Below are 22471 nucleotides of genomic sequence, written 5' to 3'. Positions count from 1 at the left end.
ATTTTCGTTCGCTGAAGTTCGTGATATTTGTAGTGCTGCTATATCACGATTTTTAGTCGGTGTATCTTAGGGACGATTACCGCCAACGTTGAGCACTGTTAACGGACAATTTCGTCTTGCGGATAGAGAGATTCTCTCGCCTCGACTAGTTGTTGCCATTGTTGCTGTTGACATTGAAGTTTTTAGAATTCGGAGTACACCCTTATAACAATCGCAAGACGAAATTTTTGTATTTCTCGGATTCTGAAGATGTCTACCGTTTCATTCACTCCTCTCGCTTCCGCCCCTGTACATAGAGAAAAGCCGCCAAAGTTTTCTGGTGCCGACTTCAAACGTTGGCAGCAGAAGATGTTGTTCTATCTGACAACACTCAATCTATCTAGATTTCTGAAGGAGGATCCCCCTGTCGTCGTTGATGGCGATTCTGATACCCAAAGGAGGACCGCAGTTGATGCATGGAACCACATCAATTTTCTGTGCAGAAACTTTATTCTGAATGGCCTTGATGACACTTTATATAGTGTCTACTCCTCAGTCAAGACGGTCAAGGAACTCTGGGATTCCTTGGAGAAGAAATACAAAACTGAAGACGCAGGAATAAAGAAGTTTGGGGTTGGCAAATTTATGGACTTCAAAATGGTAGACTCAAAAACTGTGATGAGTCAAGTGCAAGAGATACAGATCATCTTGCATGACTTATTGGCCAAAGGTATGGAAATCAATGAACAATTCCAAGTCGCGTCTATCATTGAGAAGTTTCCTCCGATGTGGAAGGACTTCAAAAACTACCTTAAGCACAAACGTAAGGAGTTGAAACTTGAAGATCTGATCGTGAGACTTCGCATCGAGGAGGACAACATAAATACCGAGGCCAAGTCACATAAAAAGATGGAAACCGAGGCCAAAGAAAATCTGACGTAGTCTAGTACGAGTCAAAAGAGGAAGCGTCCCCATGATGGAAAGCAAAAGGGGAAAACGAAGAAATTCCAAGGAAGTTGCTACAACTGTGGCAAACCAAATCATATGGCAAGGGATTGCCGAATTCCAAAGAAAAACAACACAAATCAGAAACGAAATCAATCAAACTTGGTTGAACAAAGGTATGTACCTTTAGAAATTTCTGATATTGATTTAAGTGTCGTTATTTGTGAGACCAATATGGTGGATAATCCGAGAGGATGGTGGATTGATACCTGCTCTACGAGCCACATTTGTGCCGATAAATATATGTATTCCACCTATGTCACCATTGGGGATCGAAAGTTGTTCATGGGAAACTCCGCAACGTCTAAAGTTGTTGGAGTGGGAAACGTGGTGTTGAAAATGACCTCGGGCAAAGAGGTGACGCTCAAGAATGTACTGAATGTGCCTGACATTCGGAAGAACTTAGTTTCGGGTTCTCTCTTGAGCAAGGAAGGCTTTAGAATGGTGTTTGAGTCTGATAAATTTGTATTAACAAAATCCGGTGTATTTTTTGGTAAATGGTACCAAGATAGTGGTCTCTTTAAATTGAATGTAATGAATGTTATCCGCCCTGAGGCGAAGAATAAAGTTATTGGTTCTGTTTAATTGACTGAAAGTTATGATATATGACATGAACGATTAGGACATGTTAACTTCAACACGTTGCAAAGAATTGCAAATTTAAATATAATACCTATGTTTAAAAGAAATCCCCAACATAAGTGTGAGATTTGTGTTGAAGCAAAAATGGTTAAAGCTCCAATTCATACTATCACGAGAAGTACTACGCCACTCGAATTAATACATACTGATGTATGTGATTTAAAAATGATACAAACACGAGGTGGAAATAAGTACTTTTTAACATTCATTGATGATTACACCAGATTTTGTTATGTATATTTATTGAAAAGCAAAGATAAGGAAATCGAAGCTTTCAAGAAATATAAGACTGAGATTGAAAATCAACAAAGTTCAAAGATTAAAATGATTCGAAGTGATCGAGGTGAAGAGTATGTGGCTCATTTTGAAGAATTTTGCTCAAATTCGAGCATCATTCATCAAACGACAGCCCCTTACTCATCTCAATCTAATGGCGTTGCAGAACGCAAAAATCGAACATTGAAATAAATGATGAACGCGTTGTTAATAAATTATGGCTTACCTAAAATATGTGGGGTGAAGCGATTCTCTCAGCAACTCACATTCTAAACAGGATTCCAATCAAAGGAAAAGACGAAACACCATATGAACAATGGAATGGTCGTAAACCTTCTTACCAATACCTCAAAGTGTGGAGGTGTTTGGCGAAAGTAGAAGTACCTAAGCCAAAACAAATAAAAATTGGGCCTAAAATGATTGACTGTATATTTATTGGTTATGCATACAATAGTAGTGCATATCGATTTTTTGTACATAAGTCAACGATTTCTGATGTACATGAAGGCACAATTATGGAGTCAAGGAATGCTGTATTCTTTGAAAATATCTTTCCATGTAAAGAAATGAAAAAAATAAGTTCGAACAAGCGAACTCATGACAACACAACTGAAATTTCACAAAACAACGAGGAACCACGACACAGCAAGCGTGTAAGAGTTGAAAAGTCGTTTGGTACTGATTTTCTAACATACATGTTAGATAATGAACCAAGAACTCTTCAAGAAGCTTTATCAAATCCTGAGGCTCCTTTTTGGAAGAAAGCCGTACAAAATGAAATAGATTCCATCATGTACAATCATACGTGGGATTTGGTTGATCTCCCTCTGGGATGTAAACCTTTGGGATCCAAGTGAATTCTTAAAAGGAAATACAAAGAAGATGGATCTATGGATAAATATAAAGCTCGACTAGTGGTTCAAGGTTTTAGACAAAAGGAGGGATATGATTTCTTCGATACTTACTCTCCGGTTACTAGAATAACATTCATCTGTGTTCTCATAGCCATTGCAGCATTGCATGATCTTGAGATACACCAAATGGATGTTAAAACAGCGTTTTTGAATGGAGAGTTGGAAGAAGAAATATATATAAAACAACCAGAAGGGTTTATTGTACCCGGAAAAGAAGGAAAGGTGTGTAAACTTGTCAAGTCGTTGTATGGACTCAAACAAGCACCTAAATAGTGGCATCAAAAATTTGGCAGTGCTATGTTGTCAAATGGTTTCACAATAAATGAATGTGATAAATGTGTCTATATTAAAGTTACTACAAATGCATATGTAATTGTTTGCCTTTATGTAGATGACATGTTAATCATGGGTAGCAACCATGAATTGATTGTGAAAACCAAGAAGATGTTAAGACAATATTTTGATATGAAGGATTTGGGATTGTGTGATATAATTCTAGGGATTAAAGTCTCTAGACTTCCTGTTGGAATTATGTTATCCCAAACTCATTATGTAGAAAAGGTTCTTGAACGATTTAATGCCACAAATCGTCCTCCGGATAGAACACCTATGGAATTGGGTATACATTTAGCCAAAAATAGAGGAGAATATGTTTCACAAGTGGAATATGCAAGGGTGATAGGAAGTTTAATGTACTTATCTAACTGTACCCGTCCTGATCTTGCATATACTATAAACAAACTGAGTCGGTTCACAAGTAATCCAAGTGAGGAACATTGGAAAGCATTAATGAGAGTGCTTGGATATTTGAAATACACTTCGAGTTATGGAATAGTGTATACAAAATATCCTGCGGTCCTAGAAGGATATTGTGATGCAAATTGGATTTCTGACACGAAATACTCCAAGTTTACGAGTGGATATGTGTTCACAATCGGTGGAGGAGAGGTTTCATGGAGATCCTCTAAACAAACTTGTATCGCTCGGTCAACTATGGAGTCCGAGTTTATTGCTCTAGATAAAGCTGGAGAAGAAGCCGAGTGGCTTCGAAACTTTCTTGAAGATATTCCATGTTGGAATAAACCGGTGTCTTCCATTACGATTCATTGTGACAGTCAGTCAGCAATAGGAAGAGCACACAGTAGTATGTACAATGGTAAATCTCGACATATTCGTCGGAGACACAATACCATAAGACAATTGATCTCGAATGGGGTTATTTCGGTTGACTATGTGAAGTCAAAGGAAAACCTTGCGGATCCGCTTACAAAAAGTATAAATAGAGATCAAATGTACAAACTACTTGGAGGAATGAGTTTAAAATTCAAAAATTAAAATATTTATAGCGGTAACCCAACCTTGAGAATTGGAGATCCCAAAACCTTGGTTCAATGGGACAACTAAGTTATAAATATTAGTTGAGTGCTTGGAATTGTTACTTGCTCATTTATGAATTATCCAAGTCTAAATGACCTGCAAAATGTGGTGAGGTTAAGTTTTTTTTTTAATGATTCCCATACCTATGAGGTGGAGTAACGCAGGATACTCTTGATAGGAGATCACCTATATAAGTGCAAAGTATTGGCCGCTTTGATTGCAACACTTATGAATCTAAGATATGGTCCAGGGCCAAAATGGACACAACGTGAGAACAAAATATGTTAGAGTATTGTTATGTAAGTACTATTGACTTGGTTTACATAAACGGTTGACTAGTTCAAGACATCGCGTCATTATGCAACTAGTAAATCCGATAGTATTTTACTATGGTAGGTTCAAAGCCACAAGCTACCTATCCTGATGTAACAATAACTCAAAATGATTTTCTAGTGAGAATGCTACTATACGTGAAATTCATTCATGCGGGGGATTGTTAAAATAATTATTGAATGAATTATAATTGAAATGGGCTTGAAAGGCTTATTTGAATTGTGTTGAAATAGTTTGAATTTGGTGAAATAAATTTGAGGAAAAACTTGTTTTGGTTTGTCTCACATTGGAACATGTTCAATGTTTTGTTCACCTTATATAATCCAACTTTGGATTATGGGATTGAGCCCTTAGGGCATCGGATGTTTTGTAAAGGGGCAAGACGCTAATCGATGCAACAAATACACGCGCGTGCGGCCGGCCGGCTCGGTGCGGCGAGGCTAGACGAGGTCTTATGATCAATTATTCTTTTTGGATAAATTTAATTGATAAAAGAAAAAAAAAATTAGTGCGCCCGAGCGGTAAAAAATGACCGACCGAGCGCAGCCCTCGCCTTGCGAGACAATGGGCTTCAAAAAAGTTGGGTGCTCGGTCCGCCAAATTTTACCCTGACCGAACGACCCTTATTTGAGCGAGACAGAAAGTCTGTTGGGGTGCTCGATCGGTCAAAAATAACCGACCGAGCGCGCCTTCTGCAGACTGAAAAGTCACGACTCTTTCTGGGCTTTTTCTGTCATGGGTTGCATCCTTACGCCTTCAAACGTGTTGTTTCGTGTATAAGACTATATATATGGTGGTTATAACACAGAAAAGATATACAAAAAACATCTGATAACGTATACATCATATTTCTGAAAAATCTCTCCCTCACTTTCTCAAAAGAAAAGTTGAAACGTATTTTCGTTCGCTGAAATACGTGATATTTCTGAAAAATCTCTCCCTCACTATATCACGATCGTTATTCGTTGTATCTTAAGGACGATTGCCGCCAACGTTGAGCACTGTTAACGGGCAATTTCGTCTTGCGGATAGAGAGATTCTCTCGCCTCGACTAATTGCTGACATTGTTGCTGCTGTTGCTGTTGACATTGAAGTTTTCAGAATTCGGAGTACACTTTTATAACAATCAGTAATGTAAACTTGTCAGAACACAAATATATATTATCGACTTAATTTTTTTTATAATAAAATATCAATAATGCGTATTTCATTAATGAATATTTATTGTTGTGAATAATTTAATAATTTGTTTTTTTTATAAATATATATATATATGTATAATATCTGATTTTTGTTGAATTTTGTTCATAAATTGCTAGATGTATGATTAATGGGTCATTCACATGGTATCCTTTTATCTCGGCTCCACCCCTGTTTCCATCTATTGGTATTTTAACTTCTTCTTCTTTTTTCGAGTGTTGGTATTTTAACTTAAATTTGGCGTTTTGCACAAAATATAGCCAATTCCCAAAAATCTTGGATAAACTAATTTTAACCATATGTAATTTTTCTCCAACCTCGACATTATATATTAGTATATTACCGTGCCTTCAAATTGAGAAATGTGATTCGATCTCATTATTTCAAATTTATTTGTTTTGTTTGAATGAACTTAATTTTGGTGTTTTTCCAATATGCTCCCCGGAAATTGTGATGGAATTTAAAGGCACACCAAATTGGTAATATTTTAGATTATAAATTTCAAACTTTTGTCCGATGTAAATTATCTTTTTCCATATGTTACGTAGGTTCTGTACATTTAAAAGGAAGCTGTCGTCACATGATCTAGGAGCTGAAATTTCACCAAAATTCATATTTGGAGAATCCCTCTACAAAAATCCAATTCTACATCCTTTCTCCAAATAGTTATATCTTAGAAAATCGAACAAATGGATCCCCAAACAACCGTGTATCGGGCTTAATTTAAGATTTACAGCCATCAATCCATAAACAAATCCAAAAATAGCACATACAATGGCCACACTGGCTGCCTGGATACAAGCCACATGAAAATGAACATTAAACCCAAAATGCTAAAGAATTAACAAAAACAACCTCAAGAAAACTAACCCCCAAAAAAGATAAATCTCTCAAAATGGCAAGCTCTTTGATGTGGAACTCAAAGTGAGGGACTTTAAATGGTCAGAGGGAACAAAATCATGAGGCAAATTAGCCCTCTTCACCATTCTTTTCATGTTGTTGTGCAAACTCTGTTGCACTAATTGCTTCACCGCCTTCTTTTCTTGGCTCATCATCTCGTCCTCATCCCCGTCCCCAAACGAGGACTCATCTGGACGAACAGATTCCATCGACAACGACGTCCCAATAAGCGGAGCCGACACTGCTCCACCTCCACCACTGGAAACTTGCTTCCCTTTGTCCCCCCTCAAGCATTCTAACATCCTTGAAGCTCTCTTCTGCGCCAACGGAGTACCTAAAAGAGTTAACTCAAGCAAGGACGAAACGATTCCGGCTTCAATCATGGCATGTCTGTCACCATATGACTTGTGAGCCATTACTATAAGAACGTAGGTTGCCTTTTCTTGGCACCCTGGTGAATCTGTCCAATTCAGGACGTCAACGAGGATGGGTAACGCATCTCGAATAGTACTGATTCGCTTCCGGCCCTCGGATACTGCCACTACATTGCTGAGAATCGAGAGGATTATTTCACTCACATCCATGTCTCCGAGATTGTTCACTAGATATGGCACCAGATCAGTCTCCAGCAGAGTATACACATTCAAAGGCAAGATTGAGAGATTATACAAAGCTCGCAACGAGTCCGTTTTGGCTAGGGAACCGACATTTTCGTCAAGATTTTCAAGGGTTTCTACCAAAAATGGGATGGCTCCAGAAGAGCCAATGATTGGTTTGTTAGAATCCAAAGCACTCAATCCAAGAAAATTGGCGACTACTGCCTCCGAAATGGCCGGATTCGGAGCCTCGTTCGGAAATCGAACAAGCTTCAGCATTTTGTGGACAGCTCCAGCTTTCACAATGGCGGATTTGTTGGCATCATTGCCAATGGCTAGGTTGAGTAGAGCATAAAGAGCAGTGATGTGAGATTTGAAAGTGGGATCTTGACCTCCGTCGAGCAGCGCCACAAGCGGCGGAATGGCTCCTAGCAGAGCCAGAGTAGTTCTAGCTTGTGGGTCGTCCTTGGTCAGCCGTCTCACCTCCGTTGCCGCCTCCGCCGCCGCCGTCATTGACTCCACCTGCAAGTTCTTGGCTACTCTCTTCAGCCCTCCGAGCTCGTCTTCTTTCCTCCTCACATCTTCATTCTCCCACCACTCCGGCTGTTTCAAAAGCTCCGACAACTTCTCCGATCCGGGCTGCTTCTTAGCTCCCGCCTCCTTCCGCCGACTGTTCCCCTGAATACCACCTCCGCCGCCGCCGCAACGCACACTGTCGATGATCAAAGACCAGAGATTCAGGGGGCGGTCCAGCGCTACCGAATCTGAGTCCTTGCCGCCTCCACCCTTCACCATTGCTCCCGTAAACACCATATCCACCTACATATGCATGATTTACACCCAAATCACAGGGAAAAAAATACAAAGTTGAGGAATTTTTCACTGTAAATCAGTGTGCGTTTTCAGGGTGTTAGGGTAGGTGTATGTGTTTGGGAGGAATTGTATCAATAATTTGATTTGTCACATTATATAATAATATAATATAATAGCAATAAATGAATAAGAATTGTTATTTACAGTGGAAACTGTATCAAGGAGAATGGAGAAGGTGAGAGAGAGACAGCACGGAGACAAAGACTTGCTCCGACTATCAAGGAAATCTCAGTGAATGGGCTCTAACATTCACTCGTTGCTTGGACCATTAGAGTGTGTTCAATTATTATTATTATTTTTTTCTCAAAAGTGAGTTGTTCAATTATGAGAGTATGTTGATGTGATAAAATTGATAACTTCAGTATCTCTTCTTGCAACTTTCTTAAATTGGGTGAGGAATCTCACTTCATCACATGAACTTGCCAATTGCATACACTTAGAGTTGTCAGATGGGTCAACTCATGGCAAGACAGGTCGGCCCACAAAAATTCCATCATCTTGCGGGTCGTGGAAAAACCGGTCCACCATCTCAATGGACTGGAAATCCTCACCTCAACTCAACTCAAAGTGGTTGTGGGTTAGGCGGGTCGGCCAGCCGATTGATTCATTATAAATAAAAATAAATAAATATCATTATAATTAATTATAAATTTCATTTCATTTAATAAATAAATATTAATATAAACTAATTACTAAAATTTCAAATTATTGATTTCACATCTGTAAATTTTATATAAAATAATTAATACCAAAAAAAATTACAACTTTTATTAAAAAATATATATTACTATAAAATAAATAAAAAATTAAATTTATTCTCCAGGCCCGCCTTTATTTAAGTTGAAAAATTTTGAAAACAACCCACTAAAATTGTGTGGTATGGAGGAACGACCCGACGAGCCTAACTTAAATTGACGGATCTACATGCACTTAAGAAAATCTCATAATGGACTCTAATATTCAATTGTGGTGAGTAAAAATTATTTTTGTATACAAATTATTAAGTTGATATATAATTTTTAAAATTTTAATTGGTATATAATTAAAATAGAAAGTCGATTTTACTTTTTATTTAAATTATTTTAAGTTCAATATTGTTATTAAATTCAATTAAATGAATGTTTTTTAAGATTATTTTATTGATAAAATTGTGAAAATGAATTTATATTTATTACAATATAAGAAAAAAATTATATTTTATGCCTCCAAAAAATTATTCAACATGAAAATATTATGTTATGAATGAAAGAATATATATATATTTTAAAAATTATTAGTGTATGGATGTCGGAGCACTAACACAACAACACTTGAATATTGCTCATTGTCTTATTTACACGATTTTGATTGCTAAAATTTTTTGTGCTTGATTTAAACATTTCTGACTAATTTCATGACTTTTTACTTGCATCTTTTAATTATATATAAATTTAAATATTTATTTTATAACATTTTATAAATATATTAAAATATATTTTTGCTCTATATATTTTTAATTATTTATGAGTTCTAATTTTATTGATATGTGATTATGTTACTATGGTTATCATTATAGAGAAATTGTAGTAGTCTGATTTCTAAATTAAGTTAAGAAACTTTCTAAACATGATTAAGGGGTTCCTAGTTGGGTTTAATTAGTTGAAAATCTGATTCGGAACAATTGAAAATAGTACCAATGGCTTCAAGTTATTGGACAGTTTGGAATCTTCGAAGAGCAGTTTGGAAGCATTGAACTAGTTTGGAAGCAGCGTTGTACTTCGGAGGCAGAGAGTGAGTTTGGAAGCTCCAAACTCGAGATCGGAAGGTTTGGACGGGCCTTTGGATAAGAAAGTATGGACTTTATTATTGGTGACTTGATGTGAGATAGATCGAAAGCTCCGAAACCCAGTTCCAAAAGGTCTGAACTACGTCGATAGCAGTGTGTTGTCGAATCAAGGACACACGTTCGATGGATAGAGATCGAAAGCTTCAATAGTGGGATCGGAAGCTCCGAAGTCCGATCAGAAGGTTCGATCATGGGATCGGAAGGTCCGATCATTGCCTATAAATAGGGGCTCTAGGAAGCCATTTCTTCACACCATTCTCACTTCTCTCTCTCTCTCTCAACTTCTAACTAGATTCTAGCAGTTTTAGGCATCGGTTCGAAGGCTGGATGATAGCAAGATGCTACCAAGATCAAAACGAAGTTGTTCCTAGGTTTTGAGGCCTTTGCATCAAAGCCTAACGATGGACGCATGTTAAGTCTAGACTCTGATTAGCTTCTATGAGTAGCTATTAGTCTAGTTGAGGCTTTTAGTAGACAATAAGTTATATGACGATTATCTGCTTATAGGCTTGGACTAGAGAGCCAGTGTTTCTAGGTTGGTTGAATTGATTAATAGAGGTACAGACGTTATCCGAGATATCCTAATTGAGTATGCATGTTCTATGTTCGCATGATTTATATGACATGAATTATGTGCATTTATTATGACACGGTTATTATTGCTACATGCATTATCATGTTTAGCATATACCTTGATATTATAAAGTTATTGTGGATGGATTACGTGGATTCAGGTCATGTTTAGCATATACTTCCTGATGTAACGGCTCATCGTGCAACATACTATGAAGTCATTTGTTTGAGAAAAAAGTATTCTACCGTGATAGATTTCTAGTACCCTTTCATTTTCATTAGCATTCATGGCATGCGTATACTTATACTTTTGTATTGAGCGTTGTTAGCTCACGTCCTCAGTTTTTTGTTCTGGATACCCTATTCTACGAGGCAGGGCTTACGTTGGACGGACGGGGAGGTAACGATCGTTGACTTGCAGCAAGGTTGGATTTGTATCGTACCAGATTTCAATTAGTGGATTTTTAGTACTGGTATTCGATGGGGTTGTATAACATTTGTCCACACTTGATGGTACCGGTTGTATTCCACCGGTGGTTTTTAGTTGTATCATTCTAGTTTTCGGTAGTTTTTATTAATTATTATGCTTTAAAATATTTATTGCATGCTTAAGTATTGATTAGTTTGTGATTCCAGAATGGTTCACTACAGAAATACACCATTTTATAATATATTTATAAATAATTTTTAAATATAAATTATTTTTGAATATATAATTTATGAGTTGTTATATATATATATATACACACACACACACACATACTTGTTTTATAAAATTTTTTAAATCAAACGTACACAAGTTTTGGTGATATCAAATTGAACAACTTAAAACTTAAAGTTTGGGATAAAGAAAAATGACCTAATTGACTTAATCTTAAAATAAAAATGCTAGGGTTAAACAAAAAGGAATATCTTATCAAATAAATTCTATTTTCATAATTTTTTAGACTAGTCCAAATTCCATCCAGACAAATTTCAATCTTTCGGATCGGTTTGATCTTTCAGAACAGGCCAGATGAACTTTCTATCAAAATGAATCATACATATTCACGATTGATCCGAAGTTGTTGAACACAAGACAAAAAGGATAATTTCGTTGATTTTGTATTTAGCTAGTATCCAAAGAACCCCGATCAATTGTACTATATTTGGATAGATGACAAAGACACGTGACACACTCTGCTTAAATTTTAGCTAGTTGGGGAACAAAGTTACATTGGATAGTTTTTGTAATGTTGGATCTCTACACCTATAAATACTTGAATGGCGTGAAGATTTGAATGAGTTTTGAATTAATACTTTATAAAATTTGCTGACATTCTGCCTTCTAAATTTTCAAAACATTTGAAAGAGAGACCAGGTCAATATCTTCAAGTTGCAAGAACACACATACTGTGATATAAGATCAATTTTGTGATCAATCTGTGCTGCACTTCAAATCCTATGAAGCTCAAAGATTTGTGTTGATTGTTTTTGTAAATCTTTCACAAACTTTTATGATTAGAGAAAGAGTCTCGTTTGACAAAGTTTCTAGGATTTTTAATCGAGTGTCGATTGGATTGGGTTCGTGCAAGCATTTGTATAAATCAAAATATTCTAGTAGAAATCCCTCTGAGAACAGAAGAAGTGGAGACATAGAATCTTAATCTTCGAAGTTCCATAATAATTCATGTGTTATTTTACCTTATGGCATTTTTTTGTTTGCTTAAGTAATCAGCACAACTTTGCATTGCAAGAATTTTTCGCACTGACCAAATCAGTTCTTGAATCTATTTGTCTATTAAGAAAAATTCTATAATCAAATTGGTAACTCGGCTTAATTATCATAAAATTTTTTGAAAGTACTTTAAAGAAAATATTATGTCCTTATACACACATATTAGATCCTAACAAAAGTTATTAGAGAGGTCTTTTGCTTAAACTGAGCAGCATGTTTTATTATTCTGGCACCATTCAACAAAATTCTTATGTTCTTTAAAGAAGAATATGATTATTGAAATATCCGTATGCTTGCACATTTATCAGCACAAGATGATGGTATATGGTACATCATCAAAGATTGATAATGAAGATTATGAAACCCAACATTGTTGTAGCCATTACTCAATGTGCTCCTTAAATGATTTAAAATCCCAGATCATAATGGACTGCATAATACAACAAGAGAAAAAAAAACCTTGAAATGTTGTAAACCACATCTTATACAAAATATTGGCTAAAAGCATATTTAGTAAGATCAAAACATGTACTACTACAAAGGAGATATGAGAATATCTCACACAAGTATGTGATGAAAACTACCAGAACAAATAAAATAAATTGACAATGGTTATACAAAAGTTTGATAGAATCAAGATGAATCCGAGAGTTAAAATGAATTTGATGAATGTTTCAGTAGCATTATTATTGAATTGACTACATTGGGACATATATAGAGGAATAGAGAAGTTGATTTGAAATTCATGAGCCCTACAAAGAGATTGGGATGTGAAAACCTTTGTTGTGAGGGAATCTCAACACAATTGAGTTTCATGATCTGTTTGCATGCCTAAAATCCTACGAGTTTTCACTGGGAGCTCGAACTGAAGAAGAACCAATTTTCCCACCAGCAACTAAAGCATTGACAACAGCAAAACAAAACCCAACATCAAAATCTACTGAACAATTGAGCAGTGATGCAATGCCACTGTTTGTGAAGATTTTTGGAAGGTTCATGAGAAAGGATAACTAAATTTTCAAACATACAACAAGAAAAATTCCGTCGAAAAGAACCGGTGGATGATGATCAAGCTTGCTACAACTTGGGAAAAAGAGGATACTTACTAGCAGACTGTACCATACCAGAGAAGCACGAAAATAATGTCTCTGAAAATAAAAGCTCCAAAGAATAATGAAGTTCGTTTCGAAGAAGGAAATAAAAAAAATACTTGATGGCAGAAGAAAATAAAAGAAAATTGGGCTGATTCAGACACTAACACTTCCAGATCAGATGAATCATCAAGTGAGAGTGATGAAGAAACAAAACAAATGCTTGATGGTTGATTCAAAGCTAGAAACCATGGAGGATGCAGAGCTATTTGACATTGCTGCTGATGAATTTAGTAGAGATGATTTTTGTGTTCCTTACTTTCAATCGAGCACTTTAATTTTTTTAGTCTAGTCATTTGATAATTGTTTAATGTATTAGTTGGCCTCTTTCTGCACTGAAAGAACGTGTATATCACGTTATTCTCTAATTGAGAATTTTAGAATTTTGCCTTTCTTTGACATGTGCTTATATTAATCTCATGAGTTTAAATTAATCTTATCATAAATCTTATCGTGTATATTTTAGTTGAATAACTTATCTCTTGTTTAAAAAGATGATTTATATCTTATCAAGTCTGTTGATCAAATATTTTATCCTAACAACTTTTGTGTTTGAATTTTTTGGTAGGATTTCTAAAGAGATCTATTTAAGAACACTATCCTACAGAACGAGAGGGAGAGCAACAAAGCGAGATCAACACAGAGAGAATAGTTCAGAATATATTTGAGAGTTGATCGAGATTTTTCTGAAGAAACTTTATTGCCGATCGTTGCCGAATAACCGTGTTGCCGTAAATTGTTGGAGACACTTGAAGAATCACGCGAGTGAAGTGTTGATTCGAAAGTGGTTCCTTGGTTTTTGTTTTTCGGCACATGTGTTAAACATCATATTGGTTTTTCAATTCTAGTTTCTACTAGTTTTTATGATGTTCTTTATTTTCTCAATTTGTTGAGACAAGTAGGTTTTCATATATGTTCACTAGTTGGTTTTTGTAAACTGGTTTGTTTTTCTAGTGATCATTTTGCCATGAGGCACCGCACAAGTATTAATTACTTGTGCATAAATATTTGTGTTATTTATTTTATGTTTAATTATTCCGCTGCATAAGTGTTTTTCGAAGTGTTGACAACACTGAAAATAACACTACCTCTGAAATTTTATATCTGGTATTTCTGTAATTGAGACGTCAAACCCTTTCAAGTGGCATCAGAGACCAACACTTGACGATACTAAGTGAGATTCTGGTTTTTGTGTTTGATAGAGTTTATTATGGAAATACCATATTCCGGCACTACTCAACGACCACCAACCTTGGATGGATCCAATTATGCTATTTGGAAAGTTAGGATGCGAGTCTACATCAAATCCATTGATGAAAAAGCTTGGCAACGAGTGCTACAAGGCTGGAGTCCACCCAGAAAAACTGATGGAGAAGGAAATTTTCTCCTCAAACCAGAAACAGATTGGAATGCTGAAGAAACAGCAGCTTCAAACATGAATAACAAAGCCCTTAATGTTATATTTACTTCTCTTGATTCTAACATGTTTGCACTGGTGACTAACTGTGTTTGTGCTAAACAGGCTTGGGAAAAACTTCAAATGCACTGTGACGGATCTGAAAGTGTGCGTCGAACCAAAAGAAGGATTCTCACTACTCAGTTTGAAAATTTGAGAATGGAGGAAAGTGAGACAATTGATGAATATGAACGTCGCTTGAGGAAGATTGAAAATGAGGCAATCGATCTAGGAGATGCTATATCAAATAAACGCCTTGTAAGCAAAGTGCTGCGATCACTGCCCGAAAGATTTCAAATGAAGATATGTGTTATTGATGAATCTAAGGATACATCAATTCTGAGTTTGGATGAACTGATGAGTTCACTGCGAACGTATGAGTTAGATATGAATATGGGGAGAAAGGACAAAGGTAAGTCTATTGCTCTACAAGTTTATAACGACTCATACAATGATTTTGTTGATCTGACGCAGGAATTAAATGAGTCTGACTTAAGAGATGAATCCATTGACTTGCTTACCAAACAATTTGGTAACTACTTAAAAAGGATGAGGGACTCAAAGAAATCTGGATAGAAATCTAAAGCTCCAATCACTCCTGCTGTTGGAAGACCCTTAAGAATTGGTGGACCAGAACAGAACACCACCCCATCTAAGAGTCAATTTCGAACACACAGTGAAGGAAAAATGTTGGCTATATCAAAGAAAATTGATTCTATGAAGTGTCATGAATGCACAGGTTTTGGTCACTATGCGAATGAGTGTCCAACCAGACTTCGAAGAGGAATGAATGCTTCCTTAAGCGATGATGAAGTTGAAGAGGGTATAGAACTAGGAGAAGAAGAAACTCACAATGCACTAACTGTTCTGATGCAAAAGAAAAGCAGTGTTGTTGCCAGTGTTGCAACACTTAGCCACAACACTCACAGAAAACAGAAGTGCTGGAATGCATCGGTAACTGAAGACTTGAATAATCAAGATGCTGATGAGGATGAGCTTTCTCTAAAAAATGTCCAGAAGATGTATGAAGAATTGTTTGCTGATTGGGTGACAAGGAACAAGTCAAATTCTGCTCTATCAAAGGAGAACAGTGAACTGAAAGCAGCAGTGGCTAGACTTGAAGTTTTTCTGAGCAAGAAAGATTTGGAGTTGTACAGAATAAAAGTGGAACTTGGAAAAGCTACAGCTACACTTGCCAAGTTCAACTCAAGCAAAGTCAAACTGGAATCAATACTAATGATGGGACAGAATGATAGAACTGGACTAGGATTTGAGAACAACAAGTTTGAAGTGGGAGAGTCATCGAAAACTGTGTTTGTCAAGGAGAACAATAGCTGTGCTAGTATTCCAAGTGAATCTCCTAAGCCAAAACCAATTCCATTGAAAGTACAAGTTCCTGCTCAGAGGACCAAGCATAGGAAGCGTCGGTACATCTGTCACTACTGTAAAAAACCAGGTCACATAAAACCTTACTGTTTTAAGCTCAGGTATGATTATATGTAATCGAATACCAGGGAAGTGTTGTCACCAGTGTTTCCAACACTGCACCAGAACACTGCCAGGAAGAAAAATACTGAGAAAAATATTTGGGTTCCAAAAGCTAAATCTAATTGTAATGTTGTTTTTGCTTCCTTGAAAACTAATGTTGCAGGTTATTGGTATTTTGACAGTGGGAGTTCTCGTCACATGACAGGATCGAAGAAGTATCTTGCTGATTATGTTGAACAAAATAAAGGAAAAGTGACATATGGAGGAGGAGCTAATGGAAAGATTGTTGGTAGAGGCACATTGAACGTAGAAGGACTGCCCAAGCTTCACAATGTTCTACATGTTGAAGGATTGAATGCTAATCTTATTAGCATTAGTCAACTTTGTGATGATGATCTTTATGTTAAATTCAATAAAACTCTTTGTGAAGTTTTTGATAAGAATAATTTTTGTATTTTGACAGGCACCAGATCATCCTTGGAGAGGATATTTCTTGCTAGCTAACCAAAGAGAAAGTTGACTATCGAAAGATGATTGAGTTAGTATGCATGAGTTATGTGTACTCACAGGTAACTCACTCCTATTTTCATCTCTAATATTGTACCAAATAAAACACCTATGGATCGAATGAAAAACTTCGTGAGGACAGTGTTGTAGGTTGTGTTGACAACACTGGATACTGCAAGATTACTGGTTGTATTTTGTGTTTGAATGTTAGTCATCTTGATGTTATGCTCAGTATGTGTTTATGTGCAAGTTTTTATTGTGATAATTCGAGAGAAATTGACATTTTCAAAGATCCCATCTTGACACTCTCGCACAAAACACATTGACATTGGAAATCACTTGATTCAAGATTTAGTAGAGAAAGGTGTGATCCGAATGGATTTTGTTGGAACTAATAACCAACTGGCAGTTATATTCACAAATATTTTAGATTTAGAGAGATTCTCAAATCTTTGGAGTTCTATCAACATGTTTGCATTAAAATCATTTGTTGGTGCTGTCGTCGGTGTTACAACATCATAGACAACACTGTTGTGTTTTCTTTTCATGCATGTTTAGGATTTTAGGCATTCTGCATTCACCTTGTGATGTGTAGTGTTTTAATCTCTGTTACAGTGATTCGACTAATGCCAAGTTTTTCAGCAAAATTTTTATTGAAACACACTGGCCCTTGAAAATCGAACTCTGACTAAACCATGAAGTAGTTAAGGGATGTACGTGTATTCCATGTTATTGTCCCATGTGAAAGGTGGTTTCGCAAATTCAGTGTTCAGTTTTTTAATAAGTTTGATGACCAATGACATATATACAAACTTTGTAAATTATCAGAAGAAAATGGAAAAAGCTACCTAATTGAGTCCAATGAAGACTGTTCTTTTAGTGTGCAGGCTACCACTTCTAAAAATTTTCTGAAATCGAGGGTAATAAAGTGTGTAAATCTCAAATACTTTTTGAAAAACTATGGTGTTGTTGATGATGATGTCAACACGAGAGACAACACTACACTTGTGAACATATCATGTGCATGTGGTTGCATTTTATTTCTATGTTACATTCTGTTTTTAGGCATAAAATAAGACATTCATATGCATTCAAAATTGTGAATATTTTCTGTTCAGTGTTTGAGGTTCTAAGCAAACAAAATTTGGTAAAATACTCTATTTACTGAAAATTGAATGTTTGTGATTGACAATGATTGAGTGGAGTTGAGCCGATGAGGAGTTATTAATGGGAATATTTGGCTGCTATTAATCTCGGATTATTGCCATAATTGGGTTGAATTTTATCTCTTTAATTCAAAAGTTTACCCATTGATTTTTTCTCATTGAAAAGTGTTTCTGCATAGGTCTTTTGGAAGGTGATGGATGATTGTTGAATTCTTTGTATTGTTCAATGTACGATTTGTTCATCCTATGTTTTTCACAAACTGTTTTGTGTTGTTCAGTTTGATCTCTAACTCCCTGCTCAAACTTCTATTTCACTTACTTTCTTAAACTTCATAGATGGCAGGAAAATATTTTGAATCTCATGGTTGGTGAAGAATTTTAGGTTGCTTCTATTTTTCTGAAAAAAAGGAGGAATATAGACCTAGCTTGGTCTACATTTGTTGTTGAATCGTGTGTTGCCAACAAGATATGTCAACACTGGTGAAGCTCCGCACTACAATGCTTCCGACACTGATTTTTTACAGTTCACTCTTTGTACTATGAAGCCTCACTGGCTGAGTATTTGTTATTTGGACTGAACATTTCTGGACAAAAAGGGGGAGTGGTGACAAAGACAAATACTGCAAGTACTTTTGGAGCATATGAAGTTGATGAAACAGAATAATCGGAAGCTGTATTTGTTTCTCTTATTGGTTTTCTTGTTTTCTCTGATTACTGATATAAGTGTTTTGCTCTGAAGTCTTATTTGCTTACATGATAAGTTGCATAAGTGCTTAGATATGCTTTTCTGCTACTTGCTATTCTGATCTGTTGAGTGTTGAGAGTAAGTGTTGCCAACACTAACTCACAACACTTAGTGCTGACGTGAAAAAATTCAGGGGGAGCAGTAGTTATCTAACTCAGGAGGAGTTATTGCACTTGTGTGTGTTTTGTCCAGAAAGGCAAAAAGGGAGAGTTTGAAAGAACGTGTATATCACGTTATTCTCTAATTGAGAATTTTAGAATTTTGCCTTTCTTTGACATGTGCTTATATTGATCTCATGAGTTTAAATTAATCTTATCATAATTATCTTATCGTGTATATTTTAGTTGAATAACTTATCTCTTGTTTTAAGAGATGATTTATATCTTATCAAGTCTATTGATCAAATATTTTATCCTAACAACTTTTGTGTTTGAATTTTTTGGTAGGATTTCTAAAAAAATCTATTTAAGAACACTATCCTACAGAACGAGAGGGAGAGCAACGAAGCGAGATCAACACAGAGAGAATAGTTCAGAATATATTTGAGAGTTGATCGAGATTTTTCTGAAGAAACTTTATTGCCGATCGTTGCCGAATAACCGTGTTGCCGTAAATTGTTGGAGACACTTGAAGAATCACGCGAGTGAAGTGTTGATTCGAAAGTGGTTCCTTGGTTTTTGTTTTTCGGCACATGTGTTAAACATCATATTGGTTTTTCTATTCTAGTTTCTACTAGTTTTTATGACGTTCTTTATTTTTTCAATTTGTTGAGAAAAGTAGGTTTTCATATATGTTCACTAGTTGGTTTTTGTAAACTGGTTTGTTTTTCTAGTGATCATTTTGTCATGAGGCACCGCACAAGTATTAATTACTTGTGCATAAATATTTGTGTTATTTATTTTATGTTTAATTATTCCGCTGCATAAGTGTTTTTTGAAGTGTTGACAACACTGAAAATAACACTACCTCTGAAATTTTATATCTGATATTTCTGTAATTGAGATGTCAAACCCTTTCACGCACATATATTTGTTAGTCAATTAATATTGACATACGAGAAAGACTAGAGTCCAGTTTCCAACCACAACTTCACTCATAACTGAAATAGCGACCAGTCAAGGTCCAAACATGATCCCAATAAAAAGGTATTTTAGGTAAATTAAAAGTTATGGCTCCATGATGGTAGAATACAATGCTCTCTCTCTCTCTCTCTCTCTCTTTATAATAATAATAATAATAATAATAATAATGAGTGAGTACTTATTTTTCCTATAAGTTTTAACTTTTCATAACCTAGATTTTAATGTTGCACACTATTCCGAATTCCCAACAAGAACAATTTAAAAAAACTTAAATAATGATTATGTTTTTTAAACATTCTAAAAAAGTATCACCAAACTTCGATGACATATATTTATATTATTATTATATTTTCATCAATATATTAAAATATTTTTTTCAATATAATTTGAGTTGATAATTATTTATCATAAAATAATTTTAATGAAATAATCTTGAAAATAAAATTGTTTTTTTCCCAAAAGCTGTCTGTTGCAGCGAGGGGTTAGGCGGACTCCTACCCGTTTATTAAAATAAAAAGAAAATACAAGAGAGGGGGGACTAGACCAAAACCTCTCTAGAAATTGCAAAAATCCGAAAAAAAAAACATAACAATTAAGAAACCCGAAAATAAGGAAGGCCCGATCTATCTAATTTGCAAATTCCTCGAAGCATCTCTTGAATATCCTGAGGCCATAAAACCACCGAACCCTTTGCCAAGCTCATGTTAGCCAATTCATCCACAGCCGCATTTGCTTTCCTGTAAATATGAGACTTTCTCACCACGAAAGAATGAAGAATCCCTTGAATTTGAGTTAAAATCTGACTGAATTCCCAACTGGAAAAATCTGCATCAATAACTGATAAAGCAACCAAAGAATCAACTTCAAGCCACAAAGAGAAAAATTTGTATAACTGGAAAATTTGAAGACCCTTCAGGATTGCCAACAATTCTGCTCTCATGTTGGACCCAATGCTAATATTATCATGATAAGCTGCAACAGGAAAACCAGCATGATCTCTAACAATCCCACCTATCCCAGACTCTCCTACAGCTTTCGAACAACCATTAGTGTTCAGTTTAAAATGCCCGACCTGAGGCGAAAACCACCTTACCACACGAATAGAAATAGTTCGGGTGGATATTAAATTGAAACCCATTGAGCAAGCCACAGTACGGAAACTGCGCCAATGACCTTCCTTCAAAATGCCTACACAACCAAGAGAAATAATATACGCTTGAATCTTCTTCATAATTCTGGCCGGTAGAGTGCGAACACCCCTGTGCTTACTCTTATTCCTCGCTTTCCAAAGAAACCAAAGAATAAGAAATGTAGTAAGTTCACGGACATGACCATCAGAATGCCAACCTGGTGCCATCTTCCAATTATCAAAATTACGATAGAACCGAACAAAAAATAACCGAGCAAAGAAGGTCCAAACGGAAATAGAAAGACTGCTCGGAAAAAATAAGTGGTAGAAGGATTCCTGAGCATGACAACGTTGACATACCAAGGCTAAAGAAATTCCTTTAGAATAAAAATCTCATCAACAAGGAGTCATTTAAAATACCATCTCCAGCAAAAACTTGAAATTGAAGGCCGTAACAGCTTAGACCAACAACCTTTAAACCAATCAACACCTAGAAGCCGATTGCGCACCAAATCCCTATCAACTTTAACAGAAAATCTCCCATTACTAGAGCTTTCCATGAAGCAACATCCTTACCCATGCAGTGAACAGGGACTTCCAGAACAGGTATAGCAATTTATTGAGGTAGCACAAGAAAAAGACGATCAAGATTCCAATGTCTATCATCCAGGAACCAATTAACCAGAATATTCGGTTGCCCCTAGATAGTCACCAAAGAAGATAAAGGACCATCCGGAAACCAAGAATCAAACAAAAAGATAATATTCCCATCTCCAATTCTCCAACCAATTTCCAATTCCGCTCGATTTCTAATCTTCAATATTCTACGCCAAGTAGCAGAAATATTTTGCACAAAGCGCACTGCAGCTGATCATTACGACAATATTTTTGAAGTAAGAACCGAATCCAAAAGAATCCACAGTCCTGAACCTAAACCAAAGTTTAATGGAAAAGGCAGTAACTGTGTCCTTGAGTCTGCGAATACCCAGGCCTCCTTCAGAAATCGGATAACAGATCTTTTCCCAAGAAATCCAGTGAGTCGTCTGCATCCCCTCCTTAGAACCCCATAGAAATTTTTCACACAACATTTCTAAGCTATGAAAGACAGTTTCGGGTGGCTGTAAAACCTGGACTAAATAAATCGGCATCGAACAACGTATGCTCTTAATAAACACCAATCGACTCCCAAAGGAGAGATTTTGCAACTCCTAACCTTGAAACTTATTCCGGTAATTAGCAATAATATGATTAAAATATGAACTCTTACGATGTCCCAAGTAAAGAGGCGCACTCAAATATCGCAAAGGCAATGATCCTTCCCCAAAACCAGTGATAGAGAAGTAACGTCCAATTTTTTTTATCCTGCGAACAATTTTGGGATGAAAAATAACACTCTTGGCATTGTTAATAAACTTTCCAGAAAACTGCTCATAATGATACATGAAATCTCTATGAATTCTGAATCCAGGAATTGAACCATTAAGAAAGATAATAAGATCATCAGCATAAGCCAAATGAGAGAGAGTAAAGTGCCACC

At 35.9% G+C, this 22471-nt stretch overlaps 3 protein-coding genes across 3 annotated transcripts; 2 read left to right on the top strand and 1 right to left on the bottom strand.

The window, feature by feature from the left end:
* The first annotated feature begins 249 nt into the window (after nucleotides 1–249).
* LOC140879261 (uncharacterized) lies at nucleotides 250–921 on the top strand. The gene has a single exon (XM_073282941.1). It carries the CDS (start codon nucleotides 250–252, stop codon nucleotides 919–921), a length of 672 nt encoding a protein of 223 aa, XP_073139042.1.
* Nucleotides 922–6434: 5513 nt separating this feature from the next.
* Nucleotides 6435–8142, bottom strand: LOC140884482 (U-box domain-containing protein 45-like). Its single transcript, XM_073291256.1, has one exon. It carries the CDS (start codon nucleotides 8033–8035, stop codon nucleotides 6617–6619), a length of 1419 nt encoding a protein of 472 aa, XP_073147357.1. The 5' UTR covers nucleotides 8036–8142; the 3' UTR covers nucleotides 6435–6616.
* Nucleotides 8143–14571: 6429 nt separating this feature from the next.
* Nucleotides 14572–16825, top strand: LOC140879260 (uncharacterized). The gene is made up of 4 exons (XM_073282940.1): nucleotides 14572–15229; nucleotides 15557–16244; nucleotides 16332–16647; nucleotides 16769–16825. The coding sequence occupies exons 1-4, from the start codon at nucleotides 14572–14574 to the stop codon at nucleotides 16823–16825; spliced, it is 1719 nt and encodes a 572-aa protein (XP_073139041.1).
* The last annotated feature ends 5646 nt before the right edge of the window (nucleotides 16826–22471 follow it).

This window comes from Henckelia pumila, chromosome 2 (assembly GCF_033568475.1).
Source record: "Henckelia pumila isolate YLH828 chromosome 2, ASM3356847v2, whole genome shotgun sequence".
NCBI lineage: Eukaryota > Viridiplantae > Streptophyta > Magnoliopsida > Lamiales > Gesneriaceae > Henckelia > Henckelia pumila.
The sequence above is the reverse complement of the archived record's forward strand: the minus strand, read 5'-3'. Positions and strand labels throughout refer to the sequence as shown.